General features: G+C 36.2%; 1 protein-coding gene and 1 long non-coding RNA gene across 3 annotated transcripts in view; one reads left to right on the forward strand and one right to left on the reverse strand.

Annotated features, from left to right (window-relative positions):
* Gpatch2 (G-patch domain containing 2) overlaps positions 1-21,471 on the forward strand; it is a 139,245-nt gene that overhangs the window by 104,592 nt on the left and 13,182 nt on the right. For both annotated transcript variants that reach the window (XM_048356629.1, XM_048356630.1), the window contains exon 8: positions 151-215. In XM_048356629.1, coding sequence (XP_048212586.1) covers positions 151-215 — 65 coding nt within the window. The remainder of the gene's footprint in view (positions 1-150; positions 216-21,471) is intronic.
* Positions 3,192-3,842, reverse strand: LOC125359103. Its single transcript, XR_007212489.1, has 2 exons — positions 3,437-3,842; positions 3,192-3,370 (listed from the first exon to the last, which is right to left on the reverse strand). It is a non-coding gene; the product is annotated as an uncharacterized LOC125359103 (long non-coding RNA).

The raw sequence follows: 21,471 nt of genomic DNA on the forward strand, positions 1-21,471 counted from the left end.
TATAGTAGTCTTTACTTTCAGAGGAACCTAGTAGAAAAAGAGGTAATGTAAGTGAACACTAAAATATTAGTATCCCTGTGAATGAGATTTTCCACAATGAAAATATTTTTTGCTTCTATAACATTGTCTGAACACTTTACATACCATCAGCTCCTGAGAGATAACCGAGCCGAAAGAGGACACAAGAAAAACTGTTCTGTGAAAACTGCCAGCAGGTAAGCCATTCAAAATCACAATTTATTCTCACCGTTAAATTATAGGCCAGGTTTTTCCGGTGTTAATAAGGAATGTGGTGAGTTGTAGTTTGGGTTACTATCAGTTCTAAAATGCCAACTTTAAATATCTTATGTATTGTTTACAAGAATCTATTTCAGGATTACTAGTGATGAATAAAAAAATGCTATTTTATGTATATCATTTAAAGCTTGTGAATATTGTCAGATGAATTTTTAGAAGAAAACATTTCTATCTCCCATCATTAACAAATTTTAGAGCTTTCTTTAATGTAAAGAAAGTGGAATTCCCCTCTCCTCCAAATTTAAAGGTTACATCTCTTATGAGAGAGCAATATGTGTATTATATTCTGATAACATATGCAAAAAGAGCGTTGAATGGTTTTTTAAAAAAGTGTTTTTACCATTGTTTCCATCCTATTGCTATAATTCCATCTTGCTTTGTTTTGTTTTTTATTCAACCAAATAAAAATCAAATCTTCAAGATTTGAAGATATATTCTCAAACTGGAAAATCCTTCACATTAAAAAAGACCAAATACATATACATTGTTTTCATTATTGTGATTATGCATTTTAATATTATTTATCTCTGTGTGACTTTTGGGCTTTGATAAAATTCTGTTTTGTTAAATTTTTTCCCCCAATATGGTCATCCTAATTAACATTTCCTTCCTAGAATACAACTCCTCTCATTTTTTCTCTTTATAGTATCCTTCTGAAATCCATCTTTTCTATGTCTATTCTGATCTTTGCCCCAGACCTGCTACACTTTTAATGTACCTCCATAGCTCTTCCTTCTCATCCTGGTGTTGGGGCTGGAGGGTGGTCATGTGTGAGATGCCTCTTTCCTGAATCTCAACACATTTTCTTTTGAGCATTCTGAGGACAAGTTTGTATGTCTGAAATGTTTTTTATTCTTGTCTCACATTGACTGATTTAGCTAAGAACTGAGTTTTAGTTTGAAGTAAGTTGGGCTCAGGATTTTGATGTCACTATTACAATGTCTTTCATCTTCAGTATTTGTTTTATTATTTAACTAATGGAGCATCTTAAATAATCCTCTAATTTTGATGTATATTTATATGTGGGTATAAATTTTATATCTCCAGAAATTTTAAATCTCCAGAAATATTCCAGACAATTTATACGTATATGTTGCCTTTCTCAATATTATAACTTAAATGTTCTTTTAAATATTGTCTTATGCTTTTCATATACAAGATTTTTCAGTGCTTAATTAAGAAATAAAACACCAAAATTCTAGGGAAACACAGAGCTACATCCCAACTCAAGGCCACCTTATTTGCTTGCTTGTTTCTTTGCTTCGTTTGTTGATAGGTTTAGATAGGGTCATACTATAACCCAGACTGGCCTTAAACTCAAGATCTCCTTGCCTTGGTTTTGCAAGTTTTGAGATTACAAGTACACTACTGTGCCTAAATCTAAAAATCTCTTATTTTTTGAACCCTCTGCTCATATATACTCTTTCAGTGACTTCTGGGAACATTTTATTTTCTTAACTCTGTAAAACCACCAGGTCTGTTAGGCACTAGGCAATTTGAGAAGGTGAGATAAATGTAAGGAATGACTTAAGTTTGATTTTTGTTTTAAGCTTTATTAAATACAAGATGAAAATTCTTCACCTTCCTTATTTATATGCATTACTCTCTATTCCTCTCTTGAAATCCATTTTCTTTCTTACTATTTTTAATATTATCTTGACTTTTCTTAACCCTTTTGGATGACTGACTGCACTTTCCTTTTTCAACTTACAGAAAAAATGTAAAGGTTAGAGAAGAGAACTGTAATGCATTAAATCAATAAATTGTGGGATCATTTACTTCCACAATAGACCAAGCAAGTAAGAAAAGATAAATGCACAGGTGGTCTGCTGTTAGTGACTCAAAACTGAGATTTTGAAGTGTGTGACTATAGCATGCTCTTAAAGAGGGCATTCCCCACAAAAGCTCTGAACAAAGAGAGGGCTATGTAGTTATGGCTGGAGTCTCTAGAGTGTAGAGGATTTCATGCACAGCTCCTTGGGGAATTGTTTTTATGGTTTTTTTCTTTCCAGGATCTCTGATTTTAGGGACATGCTTATTGCTAACGAAATCCTTTCAGTGATTAGTTTTCTGGGTGTCCATTTTAGGCCCTTTCTCCTTTTTTGCCAAATCTACTTTAATATATTCATCTGGGGATCTTTAAATGCCTGGACAGTACAGGAGAAGTGTGTCTCTTTCATCTGCAAGGCTGTCTAATAATATGAAAAAGGCAGCCTTTACAATCTCATTTAAACATAGCCCATGTTGTTTTCGTAATATCAGTTACTTGTCCCAGGAATTTCAACCTCATTAATAGGGTATTCTCTACTCCTGTCTCTTGTTCCAAGGGCAAGATCTCTTAACTTGCCTTTCATACTTCATGTATCTCCTCCCTGCCCTATGACTATCAGCAGTGATGATCAGAATGTGCCATTCCATCCTATTCTAATTGTCATTAATAAAATTGCAATGTACTGTTTTCATTTTATGTTTATTATAAAGAAAATTTTTATACATATACTATTAGATTCTAAATAATAAAATTGGGAGGGAGGGAATACACTGATTATTGATTTTTCATATCAGTAAAATCTAACTGAATCAAGTGATGTTACTTTTATAATCTGTCTTTTAGTTTGTTGCTTCATTTCTGTTTCCTAAGAAGGCCCCTTACAGAGCAGACATGTTCAGATAGTCAGTGATGTGATTTTTTTATAACCTTAACCTCATGCATTCCTTTGATGTGTTTCCTCAACATTTTATACTTACAGTTACATGCTTATAGTGAGTTGATGACTTAGGCTTTTCCATGTTGCTTAGATCTTACTGATTATTCTCATCTGATGCTTCTGTGTGATTAGAAGGCTCAGAGTCTTGGAGTGGGGGATGTTTGTTAGGTTTGGGGTTTTATTTTGTTTTTGTTTTGAGACTGAGTCTTAATATGTTACCCAAACCCAGAACTTCTAGAGCCACTAAGCAATCAGCCTCCCAGTACCTGGGATTCTAAGTTGGCACCATCATGACTGCTTTGTTTTCTGATTATTCTTATATTTGTTCAGCATTCTCTGTCTGCTTCTCTACCCTGAAGTTTCACCTGTTTTTTTTTTCAAATTTTTATTATCAAACTGATGTACAGAGAGGTTACAGTTTCATACTTCACCTGGTTTTATTGTAGTTTATTTTTCATGTGATATTTAAGAAGAGTCACAGAGTTTGCCCATCCCATTTGACCCCATTCTTTGGGCCTACGTTTTAGCAGAACATATTTGAGATGGATCAAAACTACTCACCTCATGGCAGCTAGAGTCCAGGAGCAGGATGGGAGATGTTGAGCCAAGATTTAACCTATATATGCTTCAAAGGCATGCTACCCAGTGACATAACCTCCTCCAATCAGGCTCCACCTCTTAAAAACTCATCCAACAAATGGATTAGCATCCTTACCCTCATCTCCAGCCATTTTCAGTAGCACCACCTGCTGAGAACCAAGCTTTCATTCAATCTTTGGAGACCTCTCTTAAACCAGAGCTGGAAGTGAACTGGGTTGCTCCAAGGCTACTTAAAGAAATGTCAGATCTGGCCAGCACCATCATTGGCCACATGTTGAGTTGTACTATCTGGCATCTGTCTTTGTAGGTTTGCCTGAATTCCTAGAGGAAGGGAAGTCCTACCCCTAGGTTATGGATGTTCCCAAATCCCTGTAGACAGGGGTGGGCCCTTGGCCCACTAGTAGGTTACCTGTCAGTCAAGTGCCTGGGACTGGGAGCTTCCTGTGACCCAGCCCCCTGATCTGACCCTATTTCAGACTAGCCCAGGCACCATTACACCATGCCACATGTCTCCATGTTTGTGTCATGTGACCTGTCTCTTGCTTCAAATTCAGTCACCAGGGCGGCCCACTTCAGGTCTTTATTGAAGCTGAATTGGTTTTTCGGTATTGTTTTTGTTCTTTCTTTCCTCTCTGGTCTGTTTCCTGACAGTGCTAAGGGTATTTGTGGGCTTTAGGCCTTCGTAACAACTGGCTGCCTGCAGACTGCTAATGCTCTAATAAAAACTCCCAAGATTTGATCCGTCAATATGCGGCTTCTCGGATAATTTACCACATAACATATGGGGGCTTCATATAACAAAATCATTTCACATTATCTCTCATGTCAGAATCTTTGGTTACCACCAGGAAGTTCAATGTCACCTTCCCAGATACAAAGTCAGTTTACAACACACAGTAAGGATACCTGATACTAAGTCATGTGTGGTTTGACACATTTTTATTCTAATGATGAGTTTTTAATTTCTGTAAAAACCTTGCTCCCCACCCTGAAAAGTATGAATTTCTGGAGTCTTCAATTATTTAGATCATATGAAGGGCTTTACTTTGGCCTTTGATATATATATGAAGAAAACGGTTGGAGGATTTTTATTTCCTTCCTTACTGGTATGATTTTTACCATTTTTCTTTAGACACACATAGAAAAAATCATCTTGTAGTCTATTGACATATAATTTGAAATCAAGTAGAAATATTTTATTGAGGCTATTTCTAAATTCTACTAAATTTTCTTGATATCTTTTGGAGTATGTGTGTTAATTTGCCTTCTATTGCAAAATCTTGATGTTTTTCATCTACTTCGTGTCAGAAGATTTGATAATCCTTGAGTATCATGCACTTTAATATTTTCTGTTATCTATTAGTGGGAAGGAAGAAATGTGCTTTTTTTGTTGCTGTCCTCTTGCCTACTTAGTAGTTTAAAAACAAAGTCTCCTAAAATGAAAAGCACAATGACAATAGATTTAATATGAGAAGCAAAGCAAATCCCATCACCTTCCCAAGCACATATGGGCACACACATCAGCACATGCATTCTTGTCAGCCCTCCTCCGTCAAGATAAAAAGAATATTCCTATTGACGAAAATAGAGAGCACATACATTTCCATAGAATGGTACAGAACCCTGCATTGTGTTACAGATGCAACAAGACAAGAGTTACAGCAGATTTGTATTTGATCTTCTAAGATCCAAAGCTGTTCAAGGATTTGGTGTACTTCATCTCCCCCATCCTGTCTCATTTGTTGTTTGGAAAAAGAGACTTAATTTGCAACAGATACAAAATGATCTTTCATTTTTCAGGTTTGCCAAAAATAAATGAAACTATTAATTACTACATTTTTGAACAGCTGTTAATAAATTGAAAGAGGATAACTGTTCATTAGAGTACTGAATAATGGTATGGATCAGACTTGTTTAATGTTGCTTTTCCCAGAAATGAAGGAACAAAATTAAATATCAACAAAAGTAAATGATGCTTCATTTAAGTTGTGTAAAATGAGATGTCACCTGGCCTGTTTTAGTAAATTTAGGATTTTTTAAACAAATCCTCCCTTGTCATATTAAAACTAATAATAATTTAACACCACTTTTGAAAATAAGTTGTAATGCTTGATATTGTTATTTTATGTACAAAATAATAGTTTTAAATGATTTTAAGAACTAGCCTTCAAATTTTCTAGTATTTTTTATTTTGTTTCCACACTTAAAACTAACATTAGATTTCATTGTTACAAATAAATCTACTTAACCCATCTGATAGAAAAAGATCTCTTAAATTATTTTGACTCATTCTTATGTATGCATGAATGAGCTGATAGAAAATATTCATATATTCCTTTTAACTAGAATGTATGTATTCCATGTGTTTAATTGGAATACATTAATTATATATGTATTCTAATTAAAAACGTCTGAATAACTTCTAGGTACAGAGATACTTAGAATAATTGGAAACATATCACATATACAACATAAAATGGTTGTTAAGGGATTTAATTAATCCATTTTACATGACCGAATTATTGTATTTTATAAAACCACACTGTCCTCAAATTGCCAGTTCTCAGGCCTCCTGTCCTTTTGGCATCCTGGAAATTCTTCCTTGCCAGTATCTTAAATTAATTACTACAGAGTATTATTTTAAGTTGTGATTATGCTAAATAAATTAGCAACCAGCCAGTTTGAGTTTTTACATGGTACTTTCCAGTTTAACACACACACACACACACACCACAAAGAAAGCAAAAGGAATTTTCCATGTGGAAGTAAGTAATGTTTCGAGTATGGCAAATGTGTTTTTAAAAATCATCTAATCCTTAGGGAAACTCTGATGGGTTGGGTCCCCTCTTTCTCTCACAGATGAATTCGGATTTTTAAATTACTACATTTTTGCACAGCATCTCACCTCCTGGGATACAGCTGAATTTGGCCGTGGTCACTAGTGATGGAAAATAGCATGTATACCCTGTCCCAGAGACCCCTCACTAAAGTAAGTAAGTGTAGTTTGAAATACATTTCCTTAAGGACAGGTGTCAATTTCACAGTTAGCACTCCAAATTGGTTCTGTGATTGAATGGCCATGGACACAAAAGTAACCTTTAACTCCCAGAGATGCTCCCCTAGGAAGTGATTAAGGTCCACCTGCAGGGCCATAACAACAGCTTGTGTCACTACTGCAGCTTCATTATAACTTCATTACTAGGACATTTTGGGATCTGTTAATCCACTGTGTATGTGTGCATGTGTGTGTGTTTGTCTCTGTGTGTCTATGTGTCTGGGTGTATGTCTGTGTCTGTGTGCCAGAATACTTCCTAAAACAAACAAGTAGTCTAATTTATTAAGTAAATAAATGACTGCAAGAATTATTTGAAATAAGTAAAACAATAAACAACAGCTGCTACTTGACAGTTTGTATCTTATAATCCCCAGAATCAATTTATAATTGTATCTACCACATTGAAAATAATTTCAATTTAAAAATACTGTTGAATATGTATAGAACTGATACCACATTAACTCTTAAATATTTACAACTCTTAAAATAGCAGAAAATATCCTTCAGTCTAAATTTAATGCATATATAAGTATAATTGAAATACACTAATAATATGTAAAATGAACAAATATTAAACATTAAGCTATCATCCATTTAGCCACCTTCATTGCCTTGTGATTATAAGATCAATTTTAAAAGAGCAAGATAGCAAGTATCCCACAGAGTTAAACTTTGTTTTTTAACTATCAATTATTTTACCACTACTACTTTTCTTTTCCCTTTTCTCTTCAGAAGTAAATAATTTTCCTCACTCCTCCTTAGTGATTTTTGTTTGTATACCAAGGTATTGTTGGGAATTTACCTTTGTTTAGTTCATAAACTTATGATCAATTCCAACTCATGCCCAATTATATTACACTAAATTAACATAATTCAACAGATGTTGATATTTAAATGTTTTCTGGCATTCAAATCTTGGACAGCTGTCTTAGAGCTTTGGGAAAAGGCAAACATTTAGAGTTAAATGCTGAACATATGCTTAAATTACTAATTAGAAAGATGGAATAAAAACTATGCACTATCCTTTCTAAGGACAATAAACCCCAGATAAAGATTTTGTAATATTTTTACAACAGGTTACAATGCAGGGATATAGAGAGAGACTAGATGGCTTAGACTTCATAGATAACTTAATCGAATTTCCAATCTGAGCACTTAACATGATAAAGTCTATTTCAAAATCTGGAATAACCTATAATGACCTTATACTATCTATGTTAAGGGCTAAAAGGATGCTTTTTCACTTGCATTGTGGGTAAAAGCAGCTTTTATATATTTCTCATGAAAAATTATATATAGTAATACAGATATAATATAAGCTCAGTGTATATATCAACTTAAATCAATGTATCAATGTGTGGGCAAATTTGTTTAGTCTGGATTCCTACCAACCACCAAGCCCACATTATTTCAAATGAAATTTTTCTGTCTGTTTCTCTAAAAGACTTTCTGAAAAATAAATTGCAGCAATATTATCACATTTGCCCTTTAAATAATAGTTTCTTAAAAGTATAAACTTCTTAAAGGTATAAATAATAAGTACTTGTGTGCATATCTATATATATTTGGTATTGATTGTCTCCTAAATCACCTTGGACTTACAAGCCCTACTTCCTGGCTTTTCCTTGGAAAAGTTTTTACTTGAAGATGTCAGTTTGCTTGTCCCTCATCTGAGGAATATCGCTGACTTTCCACATGGTGTCATTTAACAGTCCTTTGTCCCTGTGTTCCTTGTAATTGGCATTTAGATCTGAAGAACTGATTATACTCAGGTGCCATGTTTTGTTTCGTTTTGTCTGGCAAGTCCAGAGGTGACATTGCTACCTCTCTCCTTTGCTCTTCCTATGATTTATTAGTCACACCATTATTTTCTAAGTGCCTGATTGAGGTTGTAAAATGATGACTTGCTAACTCTGTCATTTTGAGGTTTTCATTTTTTTTCTAATAGTTTATCAGTTGGATTTTCATTAAAATGTTCCCTTTCAACAATTTGAATACTGTATAGTACAGATCATATAAGAAAAACAAGCAAAATACCTGACTGGGTCCCTTTATTTTCAACTTTCAAAGAATCACTAGCATTTTGCAATGGCCAGTTCATTGGTTTACTGTAAATGTTTTTGATATGTGTGAGAACATTAGTTATCACTGTACTTGATGCTACGATTGAAACCTTTAGCAAAAGACTGTTAGGTTGCTACACTTGTGTTGCTTGTCACTGGCCTTGACTCTGTGGTCTACTTATATCATAATCTCAGCTGCTCTTGGATTTTTTCAGCCTCTAGTCAGCCATTACTCCCAAGTGCAGATTCCTACCAGAGAACAGGTTTATAACCTCATTCTGGGTGTTAGGGGCATTTTGTGTTTATAGACCTTTACCAGCTAGGATTTAATTTCCTTCCCTTCGTTCCTTTGTTCCTTCCTTTGTTCGTTCGTTCGTTCGTTCCTTCCTTCCTTCCTTCCTTCCTTCCTTCCTTCCTTCCTTCCTTCCTTCCTTCCCTCTTTCCTTCTTTCCCTCCTTCCTTTTCCTTTCCTTCCCTCCCTCCCTCCTTCTCTTCCTCCCCTTATTCATTTTCTTTTCCTTTCTCCCTTCCTTTAGTCATTTTATTTTCCTTTCTCCCCTCCCTCCCTCCCCCCTCCCTTCCTCTTTTTTTTCTTTCTTCCTTTTTCTTTCTTTCTTTTTTTTCCTTTCATTGGTTAATACTGATAGTTCCAGTTCAAATTTGACACTTCACTATTTAGAATTTCCTTCACTGGTTTCAGCATATTAAAACTATTCACAGTGGTGTTGAGGGAGAAATGTAAATAAGAGATGTACTTTGTGTGCCAGTCCTGTGTCTTGAACTGATGGCTTGGGTGCTGTGCTGTCCCTGAGTTTTTAATTTTTTTTCCTCATGACTTGTTCCTGAGCATTTTTAAAATCAGGATTAGTGTTCTGCCACTTGAGTTACATGTTCATTTCTGGATTTTTGGTAGTTGATTTAAGATAAGTGTCTTACAGATTTTCTTGCCCAGAGTAACTTCAAACTGTGATCCTCACTTCCCAGCCTCCTGAGTAGCTAGGATATGGGCATTTCACTAGGGTTTGTGATCACTTTTAATGTAACTTAAAATAGATTCTGACTGCAGGTTTTTCTGTTTATAGTCAGGTTTATTGGTTTCATTTTCAATGACAGCTTTTTCAAAACTGTAATTTTGTTTTATAATTCTATAAAAAGATGTAAGATCCCACAATATTAATCCTAGCAATAACATTTTTCTAAAGAAGTTAAGCTTCTCCTGACTCCACTCCACTAATTTAACCTCTTATTTAAATTTGGTTGTGTTTATGTAAGAGAAGCCTTTTTTTTTTCTCATACTTTTTTCTCATTTCTTTCTTGCTCTGGCTTTTTATACTCTCTTGCTCTCCTTTCTGTCTCTCTTGCTTTCTCTCTTTCACTGATACACTGTAAATTTGGAGCAACATGTTTTTTTCTAATAATTACCTTTACTTTTAATGCTTGCCAATAAGTATTGATACATTTCCCCTTTTTTTGTCTTTTGCTCTTGATTCCTTGTAAGTCCTACTGAAGTCTGGTGCTGATCTCTTTGCCATTCTCATGCTTTCTCCAAGCACTTGACTGGAGGCAAATCATGACTCTGGTACCTGTAAAGTAGTAAACAAATTTATTATATTTTCCTAAATACTTTTAATTTTTTGCCATTTGCTGTATACAAATTATCTGAAGCATGTGTCATTCAAAGCTATTACTGTTTCCTGTGTTTCAGTTCTAATTCTGTTTAGCTTTATAAACAATTGGTTGATGCTTCTCTGTTCTTATTGTTTGAAATTTATTTTGAGCCTGAATCCTCTGGAAGTATTAATTTAAATAATTCTTCCTGAGTTCCTATAGTTTATCTCTGCCCTGTTTACTTAAAGATCATTTTGGCCTGATACGCTTTCCATTACTTCTTTTTTTGTGTCTATCTTAAATGATACTACATTTGTGTAAGACATTGTTTTTTATATCTGATGTAATATGGGTTATTGTTGTTGTTGGTAGGTTGATTTCTTTTCTTTTCATGCTTATCTGACTAAGAGTTGCCTGGAGGTTCAATGAATATTTTCCTTTTCTTTAAGGCTTGTATTAGTCAGCATGGGGAATTACCCCAGAGGTAAAGTATGTTCAATCATTCTTTAGGTAAATTTAAATATTTTCTCCAATGGTAAATTTTTCTGATATCTTTCCTCTTTTCACAATGTTTAATTTATGCTATTTTTCATTTATTTAAAGGTTTTTTTCTTCACAAATGCATATTATGTATCGGATCCTCTTTGTAAGCCAACACTACTCCACTTTTGATACCTTATTTTTATATTTAAAATTTTTATACTTTACATTTTTTGTTGTTTTTAATGGTCCATCTCCATGTTACTTATTCTTAGGCTTTTTCTAGTTCTGTTTCATTTTTTAAATGATTGTTATCTAATTGTTTTCTGAATAACATCATCTCTCTTATTAATTAAACCTTTTATCCAGGCACTTAATTTCTGTAATTACAATTTATTCTTTTGTTCTTTCTTTTAGACATACCTTTTTAAAACTGTGCTTATATTTACTAAGGAACATACTCTTTTTTTTTCCCCCCTTTTGCTAATTTTGTATGGTGGTCATTGGAAAGGCTTTGCCATTGTTTAGTTTTTCAAATAAAATAGGATTTCCTGTGCCTTTAGGTGGTAGACTTGAGACAAAATAGCTTTCTTTGTACCTTCATGGCTGAAGAGTTCTGCTGTTGTCTTCAGAACTCTATTACATTCTGGCCTTGGATTGAGATCTGCCTCTTCTGTTCTCCTCATTTTTAAGTGTCTCTTCTGCTTCCCTTTCTCCTGCAATCTCTGTCCTTCTCAATTTTACTTCACCTCTTTTCTTACTCTAGGACTTTAAATTGGGAAATAGCTTTCATTCTTTTTCAACTACAAGAGGGTATAAGATCTTAACTGGTCCAACACTCAGAACTGGTACATCTTGGTCTTGTTAAACTTATTTATGAGCTGGATCATTTCGAGCACTTCCAGGATGAGCTTGTTTTCATCTTGACTCTCAATATTTACTGGGAGCATCTGCTGAGTCATTTGCTTTTCCCACACAAATACTGACATTGTAGTGTCTCATAGCTGTCAGTAATTTGCACCCGACCATCTCTTACGGTAATAAGAGGTACCAAGGGGATTCAAGAACAGCTAATGTCCTAGTTAGTAGTATCTAAGGAGGTTGTATTCTAGGCTCTGTAAAGCTATCTTGGGCTGAGGATATATATACCAGGCACTTGTGACTTGTGAGGATGTGTGCTTGATCTTCAGCATGCCCCTCCCCCAAAAAGTAACTCAACTGCTTCCAGATATCTCATATCTTGCTCTTAAGCAACGTTATAGATCTTTCTAAAATAATTATATGAAACGTTACTGAGATAGGTTAATTTCTGTCCAAAAACAGTGACAACATTCTGAAGACATGACTAATTTGATCATTGGTATTCATTATAACTTGATGACTGAAAGTTTTAAATGTAGATTCTTAGCCAGGTGTGGTGGATCACACTTGTAATGCCAGCTCCTTAGGAGAGAGAGGTAGGAGGATCCCAAGTTTGAGGCAGACTGGACAAAGAGAATGGAGACCATAACTTGTAAACAACAACAAAGAAAAAGTTCTTGAAGTACTCGAGTGGTAGAGCACTTGCCATCCATGCACAAAGCCTTGGGTTCAGTCCCTAATGTCACAGAAAAAGAAATATAGGGGTGTTGTGCCAAGTCGTGAGACCACCACCAAGAAGACCACCGAGACTCAGACATTCTGAAATGCAAAAGCAAGGCAAGGCTTTATTTAAGCGAGCTGCAACTCGGGCCTCGTCCAACCCACCGACACAGCAGAGGTTAGGAGGGAGCCTTGAGCTGTGATTACACAGGGCTTATAAAGGCAAAGAACAAACTAACAACAATCAGGTGTGCAAGCAAGCAAGATTAGAACACAGGTACAAATCTGATTGGCTCAGGGTTCAATTCTAAAATGGAGTTCACGTGGTAAAATGGGGTTCACGTGGTAAAATGGGGCCTGACTTCAAAGTCTGGCACTTCAGGGGCTACGATATTTTTCTAAAGAAAGAAATGAATTATACAAATAAGAAAATGAAAAGTAGTTTATATTTGAAATTAGTCCTTATAGGCTATTATTTTCTCTGTGTTTATTAAGAGCTCTTTCAAATACAGTGAGTAATAGAACTGAAATAATGAAATTATAAGTTTGGCTTAAATATTTCAATAGCAAACAAATTCTAATTTTAAAAAACTGGTACACCCCAACATTCCAGTTATTTCAACTGAATTAAATTGAGAGATCCCTGAAATTCTTTGCCTCTTGATTATTGAGAATTAATGTTCTTATACATATCATAAGCCTCCTGGTATCTAGTATTATGGGGTGTTTTACAGCCTAGTAAATATTTGCTAACAACTCTGTAAAAGTTTTATGGGCATAATATTCACCTACCAAAAACTCATATGAAAGAAGAGGGAAAACATTCTTTTCAGAAAGTTACACAGTGAAATGCAAACCCGTATGGGAATGAAAACACTTTCAGAGTTAAGGGGACACATGTATACTTTATGTCTTCCATTGCCTGCCCTCCATCTCCCCCAACCTTGCCCATCCTCTCATTTACCTGGTTCCGTTTTCACAGAATATTTGTTACTTATTGATTTATTTTATTTTATTTTATTTTTGCTGGTCCTGGGGCTTGAACTTGGCGTGGGCTCTCTTTTTGAGCTTCTTTTTGCTCAAGGCTAGCACTCTACCACTTGAGCCACAGTGCTACTTCCAGCTTTTACTAAGTAGTTCATTGCAGACTTTCCTGGATGAGATCTCAGCCTCATGAGTGGCCAGGATCAAAGGCATGAGCCACCAGTGCCTGACTAATTATTGAATATTTTTGAGTGAACTTAAATAACGCGTCAAAAAAAATGTTGAGAATGAATGAATGAATGCAAATTTATTTGCCATGTGCAATGTCGAGGCAGTAGTTTTACTGTAATTTGATATGTTTTACTTCAGTAAATATTTCTCATATGTCCAACATATAACAGGAGCAAAAGTGTTTCATTTGGGGAATTAGACATGGTTATTGGTCTCACATTATTGTCAATATATTCTACTCACAGCCCTCTATAATCTGAAAACAACTTGCAATCATGTTGGGTATAAGTATGATGACAGAGATATGCACACATTAATTGATACAGAAATACAAAAAGCACTCCAAAGACTAGTGAAATTTGGGAAGCTTAAAGAAGAGAAAGCATTAAACTGGCTTTAAAGAAGAGAAAGCATTAAACTGGAGAGTGTAGGATGAACTGTGAAGGAAGAAAGAGCAGGCTTTCCAAAATGGCAGAATCAGAAAACACAGAAAGGAATTTTTATTCAGTAGATAGAATATTCTGTGCAGTGTAAATACATAAATATGTTCTGTAGTGTTAATACATAATGTGTTCTTGGTGATAGAGGCTCCTTACAAAATTGGAAAGAATTGAACAAACATGGGAAGCATGATGTGCGCTAAGATACGGTGGCAGCTTTTCCAAATAGATTTTTCAGAACTCAATTCAATTTTCCCTGTGGCGTGTTCAATATTCCTCCAAACATGAGAATTTCTTTCTGCACATAACAGTCAGAAAGTTGCAGTAAGTACCTGTGCTGCATAGAACCATCTCCAGATCATCTACAGATACCTGAAAAGGCCCCACCTCTTTCAGGTGTCCTCCATGTAGAACAATGAACAGGACAAAAAGAATTATTTTCTTGAGTTATTTAGGACTATGGAAATCTAAATGAAATTGAATGTTCAAGACAAGATATGACTGAAATCACAGTCCCTCTGGGCTTTAGATAAAGCCCATAATACATCATAAGATGGAAGACATCCTAGAAGAAGGCAGTACCAAGTGGTTGCCAAGAGAAAATCCACAGCAACAGGCAGATTTAAGAATGTCAGTGGGTTTCAGCATTGAGGTCATGTGGACTTTTAAGCTTTTGAGTGAAAATAGGTGTTTTGTTCTTTATGCTGTAGCACATTTGAATCAAGCAGAACCAAACACTAAAGAACAATTAAAACCCTTCTATTAACAACCACGTGCATGCACACACAATAAAACCTTGTTATTTTTTAATGATCCTAATTCTTAGCTGAGCAAAATGACTCACCTATAATCTTAGCTACTTGAAAAGCATGGTTCAGGCTTGCCAGGTAAAAGTCAAAGCCTTATTTTAAAAATAAGGAAAGTAAAAAAGGACTACAAGAGGGCTGGGCATGTGGCTTAGTGGTAGAGTGCTTGCCTAGCATGCATGAAGCCCTGTGTTCCATTCCTCAGTACTACATAAACAGAAAAAGCCATAAGTGGCACTGTAACTCAAGTGGTAGAGTACCAGCCTTCAGCAAAAAAAGCTCAGCATAAGGACAGTGTCCAGGCCCTGAGGGTAAGCTCCAGGACTGGCAAAATAAATAAACAAACAAATGCCACAAGAGTGGCTCAAAAAACAGAAAGAACTGCCTAGTACCACAACAAAAAAGATTGTAGCTCTTACCTTATTGTATTATATTGATAGTATGCATATGTAAGTGTTATTATCATGTGTTTGTATGCTCTGTTGAGTGACAGTTGACCAAAACTTTCTTCTGGGAGTATTATACAATAAACTGCATCAATTCATCATAACTGTGAACCTGGATAAATTATATGTAACTTTTCTGTGCCCAGTTGCTTATCTCTAAAGTGGCAATGTTAGAAATAGTAAGATTAATAGCTAGCAGTCACTGATTGCTTGCAACATGCAAGCACTATGCCAGATGTTTTACACAAGTGCTGTCTAAATGAAGTCTCGAAAAACACCTTTGACGCAAATGGGCAAGTTGTAGTCAGCTCACTATTCTTAAATGTAAGAAAGAGAAATTAAATAATATGCCAAAGGTACATGAAGACCCCTCTCAAGCATTGGTAATATGGTGGCAGGAGGGCTTTTTCTCAGATTTAAAATGGGAAGGTGGGAGTGATAGCCCAGAAGCTATGTGTCCTGATACCTTGCTCATCCAAACACAAACCTGCCTAATAGAAACCATATCCTAAATTAGCATCCTTACTTCCACAACCTGAAAAGCATGACTTTGCTTTTCACAAAGAAATTCATCCCAGTATTCCATTGTATATACCTTTCTAATCGATAGAATTTTTGCCTTATTTTTTAATCTAATCTCTTAGTAGATCTGCAAGATGGTAGCTGTTAAGCCAACCCCCCCCCCCCAAGAAAAAAAACTCACAAGACCTTATCTCAACTTACAGAAGTGAGGCATGGTAGCTCGCCTGTCATCCTAGCCACAGCAAGAAGTGGAATAGGAGGATCACAGATTAGGCCTGCCAGGCAAAAGTTAAGACTCTATCTCAAGCATAACTAGAGCAAAAAGTACTAGAGGAAGAACTCAAGCAGCAGAGCTCCTACCCTGAACTTAAACCCCAGTACCACTTTGAAAAAAAACAATAATAATGAGAGGCATAAAGAAGAACTTCTGACAAAACACTAAAACACAAAAAGAATTGTTATCTTGTTATGATACTGTATTCACTTTTCAACCAACACATATACACGTTTATTGACTTGGACATAGTAGATTAGTGTATCATGAAGTGAAGTAACACAAAATTAAGACCCAAGTTAGAGGGAGATGCTTTGGCTCCTTTTTTGTTTCCACATGAATTTGTCGTAAGTCAGAAGCCAAACACAACAGATAGTAATTCAAGTAAATACTCCAGCTGTCTCATCACCATTTCATAGCCAGAACATGATCACCTGGGAAAGTTTAGGCGATGCACTAATATATAAGGAGCTAAGATATAAGAATGAGATAGGGTAAATTCAGAATAAAGCATGGATTGGGTCACTAGAACATAAATTCGAACCTCAGTGCAATGAGGCCCTAGGTTCGATTCCCCAGCACCACATATACAGAAAACGGCCAGAAGCGGCGCTGTGGCTCAAGCGGCAGAGTGCTAGCCTTGAGTGGGAAGAAGCCAGGGACAGTGCTCAGGCCCTGAGTCCAAGGCCCAGGACTGGCAAAAAAAAAAAATGGCTTTAACCACACTGACCAAGAACAAGGTTGTCCCAAAAGGAAATGAAATGAGATTGATGCGGAATGTGACATTGGGTTACCAAAACCAGAACCAAGAATTATAGAGTGTGAGAGAAACCATACCAGATACAAAAGGCAGTTATGGATGACCTGGGATCTAATGTACAGTAGGGGCTTTGAGAGACTAGTGTTTTGAAACAAGGACCCTGTCATCTTCCTGCTCATTTGTTGTTGTTTTTGTTTTGTTTTGTTTTTTGTTTTCTTCTGTCCAGTCCTGACACTTGGACTTAGGGCCTGAGCACTAGCCTTGGCTTCTTTTTTGCTCAAGGCTAACACTCTACCACTTGAGCCACAGCACCACTTCCAGCTTTTTCTGTTTATGTGGTGCTGAAGAACAGAACCTAGGGCTTCAAGCATGGTAGGCAAACACTCTACCATTAAACCACATTCCCAGCCCTGTTCATTTGTTTTTAAAGAAACATACCTACTCTCGAAAGTTCTTGACAGTGTGCATTTTGGTAGAAGAAGAAAAAAAAGCTAGATACTGCTGTCTGCTTGTTCATTTTAATATATTGAGACATACTGGCACTGAGTAGTGGGGGAGGAAGGGCAGTTTGATCTAGAAAGGGAAGTTCACACAGGGCCGGGGACTCTGCAGTCCCCGTCCTTCCCTCTGCCACCAGATTGCTCCTCCAGTGACACCACAGACCTGCTTCATTTCTGTGCAGCTGATGCCCTGTCCAGGCGGATATTGTTCTAACTGACAGTGAGTGTTCTTGCCAAATGCCAGGGCCACAGTCACATCTGTTTGTCTCTCCTGTGCAGCTTGTAGAGGCTACTTGGGGACACATTGTATCCAGGGGGCAGCTTTAACTAGGTCTAATTCTCTAAAAAGCCTCTATTTGTAAATACATACAGTGAGGGGACAAGTTCCTATTGTCTTCTCTTTAATATTATTGTGTGTGACACTGCCTGCTTCCGTGCTGTCAACCCCTATCAAAGCCAAGTTTTCAGGCAAGGTGGTTCCCACTAGCATTTGTTTCTGGCTGTTTTTTGTTTTGGCGGGGAGAGATGGGGGTATTTATCCCCTACATTAGATGCTCAGCTTGACTTCTACCATGCCATATGAAAGGATACCTTGCTGCAATCCTTGGGGCAAGCCAAGTGCAGTCTTTTAAAAAGCAAAACACTTATTTTCCAACTCTGCTTTTCTAGAACTTACTAGAATAACTCTAAGAAATTATACATGGAATATCATGTTTCCAGTCATAGCTGGAAAATCCATAGCAAAAACAACAACAAACATTAGTCCTTTATCATGTACTACTTGTGATTTGTCTTCTGGCCTCTCAAGCTAATACTGTATCTGAAACAAATACACAGATCTAACTGATGGGTAATTTTCTTACAATACTTTACAAAAGATTCTTAATCTTATGTTTGGAAAACTTTCTTTCATAAGACATTGTATTGTTACTCTTGAAGATACCATGTTGGGGGTGGGGGAAAGAAAGATAGAAAAAGAAAAGGAAACCAAAGAAATTCCAACTGTCATTTTCAGCAGTAATCTTCTTTTTTTTGGCCAGTCCTGGGGCTTGGACTCAGGGCCTGAGCACTGTCCCTGGCTTCCTTTTGCTCAAGGCTAGCACTCTGCCACTTGAGCCACAGCGCCGCTTCTGGCCGTTTTCTGTATATGTGGTGCTGGGGAATTGAACCCAGGGCCTCATGTATACGAGGCAAGCACTCTTGCCACTAGGCCATATCCCCAGCCCCATCAGCAGTAATCTTCTTGAAAAGACAAATTACTCATTCAGGTTGAAGAAACTATGTATTTGACTCAAGTATTTCTTCTAATTATTTCTAATAATGTGTTTATTATACTTCTGGCTAATAATACGGTTAGCATAGTTTGACCCTCAACTGTTTATAAAAATAATTTAAAAACCCATTTCGGTTTTTTAAAATAATATCATGCAGAATTAGAGAGGCAAGCTGTCTTCTCACCTCTGTCCACTTCCTCACTGGTTTAGCTAGCACCAAGAAGTATCGTGGTTCAGCAACCTTATGCCATTCTTTACTTACTAGAATAAGGAGGAATATCCTGGGTGGAAATGTGGCCTCAGGTTGTTGTCCCGTCTTACTCTGCCCAACCCGCATCCGTGAATCTGGGTCTATTTTCTCTCCTGTAACCTTGAAGGTTCCACCTTAGTTGTAAAGTGACACGTCTAGCCCCAGGGTCCAGCTCCAGCCTCCTCCCTCCATATCATGCAGACCCTGCTCCACATGCTGCTGTCTATACATCCATCTTGAACTAATCATCATTTTCCAAACAGGAATCTTAAACCAAGGGACTATATCCTGTGATTTAACAGGATCAGAAGTAGATATTCCATGAGTTCATTTTCACAAACTGGATAGCAGAAAGACTGCACTGGAGAATTCACCTTGCATCTGCATTCTTGTTTTCAGAAAGTTGCTTTCCCTGTCACCTTAGGTATTCCTGATAGATACTGATCCTTTCAGGTATGTGTGCTGCAGCAGGCAGGAAGCGTCTGCACTTGTGCTGGGAAGAGATTTTTAAGAGGGATAAGATATGTAAAAGAATAATTGTTTATTTTTAAGTAAAATGATGGTTCTCATAGAGTTGTAAAATTATGTGTGTTAAAGATCTTAGTTCTTTAATTTATGCGGGAACTAGCAGATGTTAGAACCAACTAAAAGGAGGAAGTGAAAAGTAAACATTCTGGAATGAAGCATTGTTAAAATGGTTTGGGCTGAAGAGAGGGCTATCCTTCTCCAGTGCATTTATTTGCATTTCTCTACACATTTGCTCCAGTTATCTGCAACCTGAGAGTTGTAATATAGCTCTTGTAAAATCAGAATTCGATGATTGGAAGGGTGCTTTCCCATTCAAGAGAAAATATTTTCCCCTCTGAGGAATATGTGTGTTTACATGTATATAACGTACATGTTTCATTCAACATGCTTATTAGCATTGTTAATGTGGGCAAATTAATACAATTTCTAATAGTGTGTAATAAAATTGGTTCTTCCTGTTACCCTGGTCACTATTGTGTACCTTGGTCACTGTTACTTATACTTACAGGTTCTTCTCCCTGACCAGGCATTTTGTTCTTCCAGTAGGGGAACCCAAATGGCCCGTTTCTCCTCTTTCCTCCTCTCCATCTTTCCACTACCAATCTGGATTCATAGGCTGAACTCATTTTAGACACTAAAAGTCACTTGCTGAATTAATCTTGCAAAAAAAAATCTCTGATTTTGTTTTAATTTTTTAGTAATCTCTGTACCATTTTAGAAAGTAGACCTCACCACAATCACTTGGTGTCATGAGGGTAGACATCACCTCAAAATCCAATCACAATGTCAGTCTTGCATGATAGTAAGCATTTTGATGGCAAAGCAGTAGAAGTTAATCAACTGAATTTTATACACACACACACACACACACTCACACACATTCACACCCTATGGCCTTAATAAAGAGGGAGGAGAAAACTGTATAAATGCTCATTTACTATTAAACTACATTAGTAAAGTATGATGTGTATCTACTTATAGACCCTTGAATTATTTAAATCATTCATTGTGACTTTGTGCCTAATGGAGGTAGAATATATGTTTGAAATAATAACTCCCCAGGATAATTTTCTTTACATTTAAACTATTACTGTGTGCATATAATATAAATGCCTGTTTGTATCTTTATTTCACTCTTTTTTATTTACTTTGTTTTACTATTGGTTTGTTTTCCTTTTTTCCTCCAATAATCTGGTTGTTTTCCAAGTGACTTCTTTTATACCTCATTACTTCATATCTCTGTTTGTTATCAAAAGACCATGTACTACAGTAAATAGGCTTCATTTATTTCTATTTCATGATCTCAGGCTGTCTCCCAACATCAAGGATTATGATCCAGGAAATGAACACAGAATCTTCTGTGGCAGCTACAAAATTTGAGGGTTTTTATATCCTGTCTTTGCACGAATTGAAAACCATTTTTGATTTCCAGTTGGGACATCTTTTATTTTATTTTATTTTTTTGGCCAATCTTGGGGCTTGAACTCAGGGCCTGAGCACTGTCCCTGGCTTCTTTTTGCTTAAGTCTAGCACTCTACCACTTGAGCCACAGCACCACTTCCGGCTTTTTCTATATATGTGGTACTGAGGAATTAAACCCAGGGCTTCATGTATAGGAGGCAAACACTCTACTATTAGGCCATATTCCCAGCCCCATCTTTTATTTTTCAAAAATTCTTTCATCAAGGTTGCCAAGAATAGACAGAACAATGTAATTGTAATTGTTTGCAAGAGTAGCAGAAAGACCATTTCCCAGTGACTATTTCTTTGTGTGTTTAGCATATGTGTATATATATGTACATGCACATGGTATATACATATAATACACAACACACATATATATTTTTCCAGTATTATTTTGGACTATTTAGTAGCAGTAGAAATTATGTTTTCTCATCTCACTAATAATTAAACAATTCTAATTGTATGCATCATGACAGGAATATCACGATTTCCTTTTATTTATTTGAAGTGCTTTAAGAGAATTCACTGTTCCATAATACCCTAAAAGAAATTGATCATACTTTTCCTGTAATAAATGTTGTTCTGACAGTAAAGCATTAG

This window comes from Perognathus longimembris, chromosome 11, assembly GCF_023159225.1.
Source record: "Perognathus longimembris pacificus isolate PPM17 chromosome 11, ASM2315922v1, whole genome shotgun sequence".
NCBI lineage: Eukaryota > Metazoa > Chordata > Mammalia > Rodentia > Heteromyidae > Perognathus > Perognathus longimembris.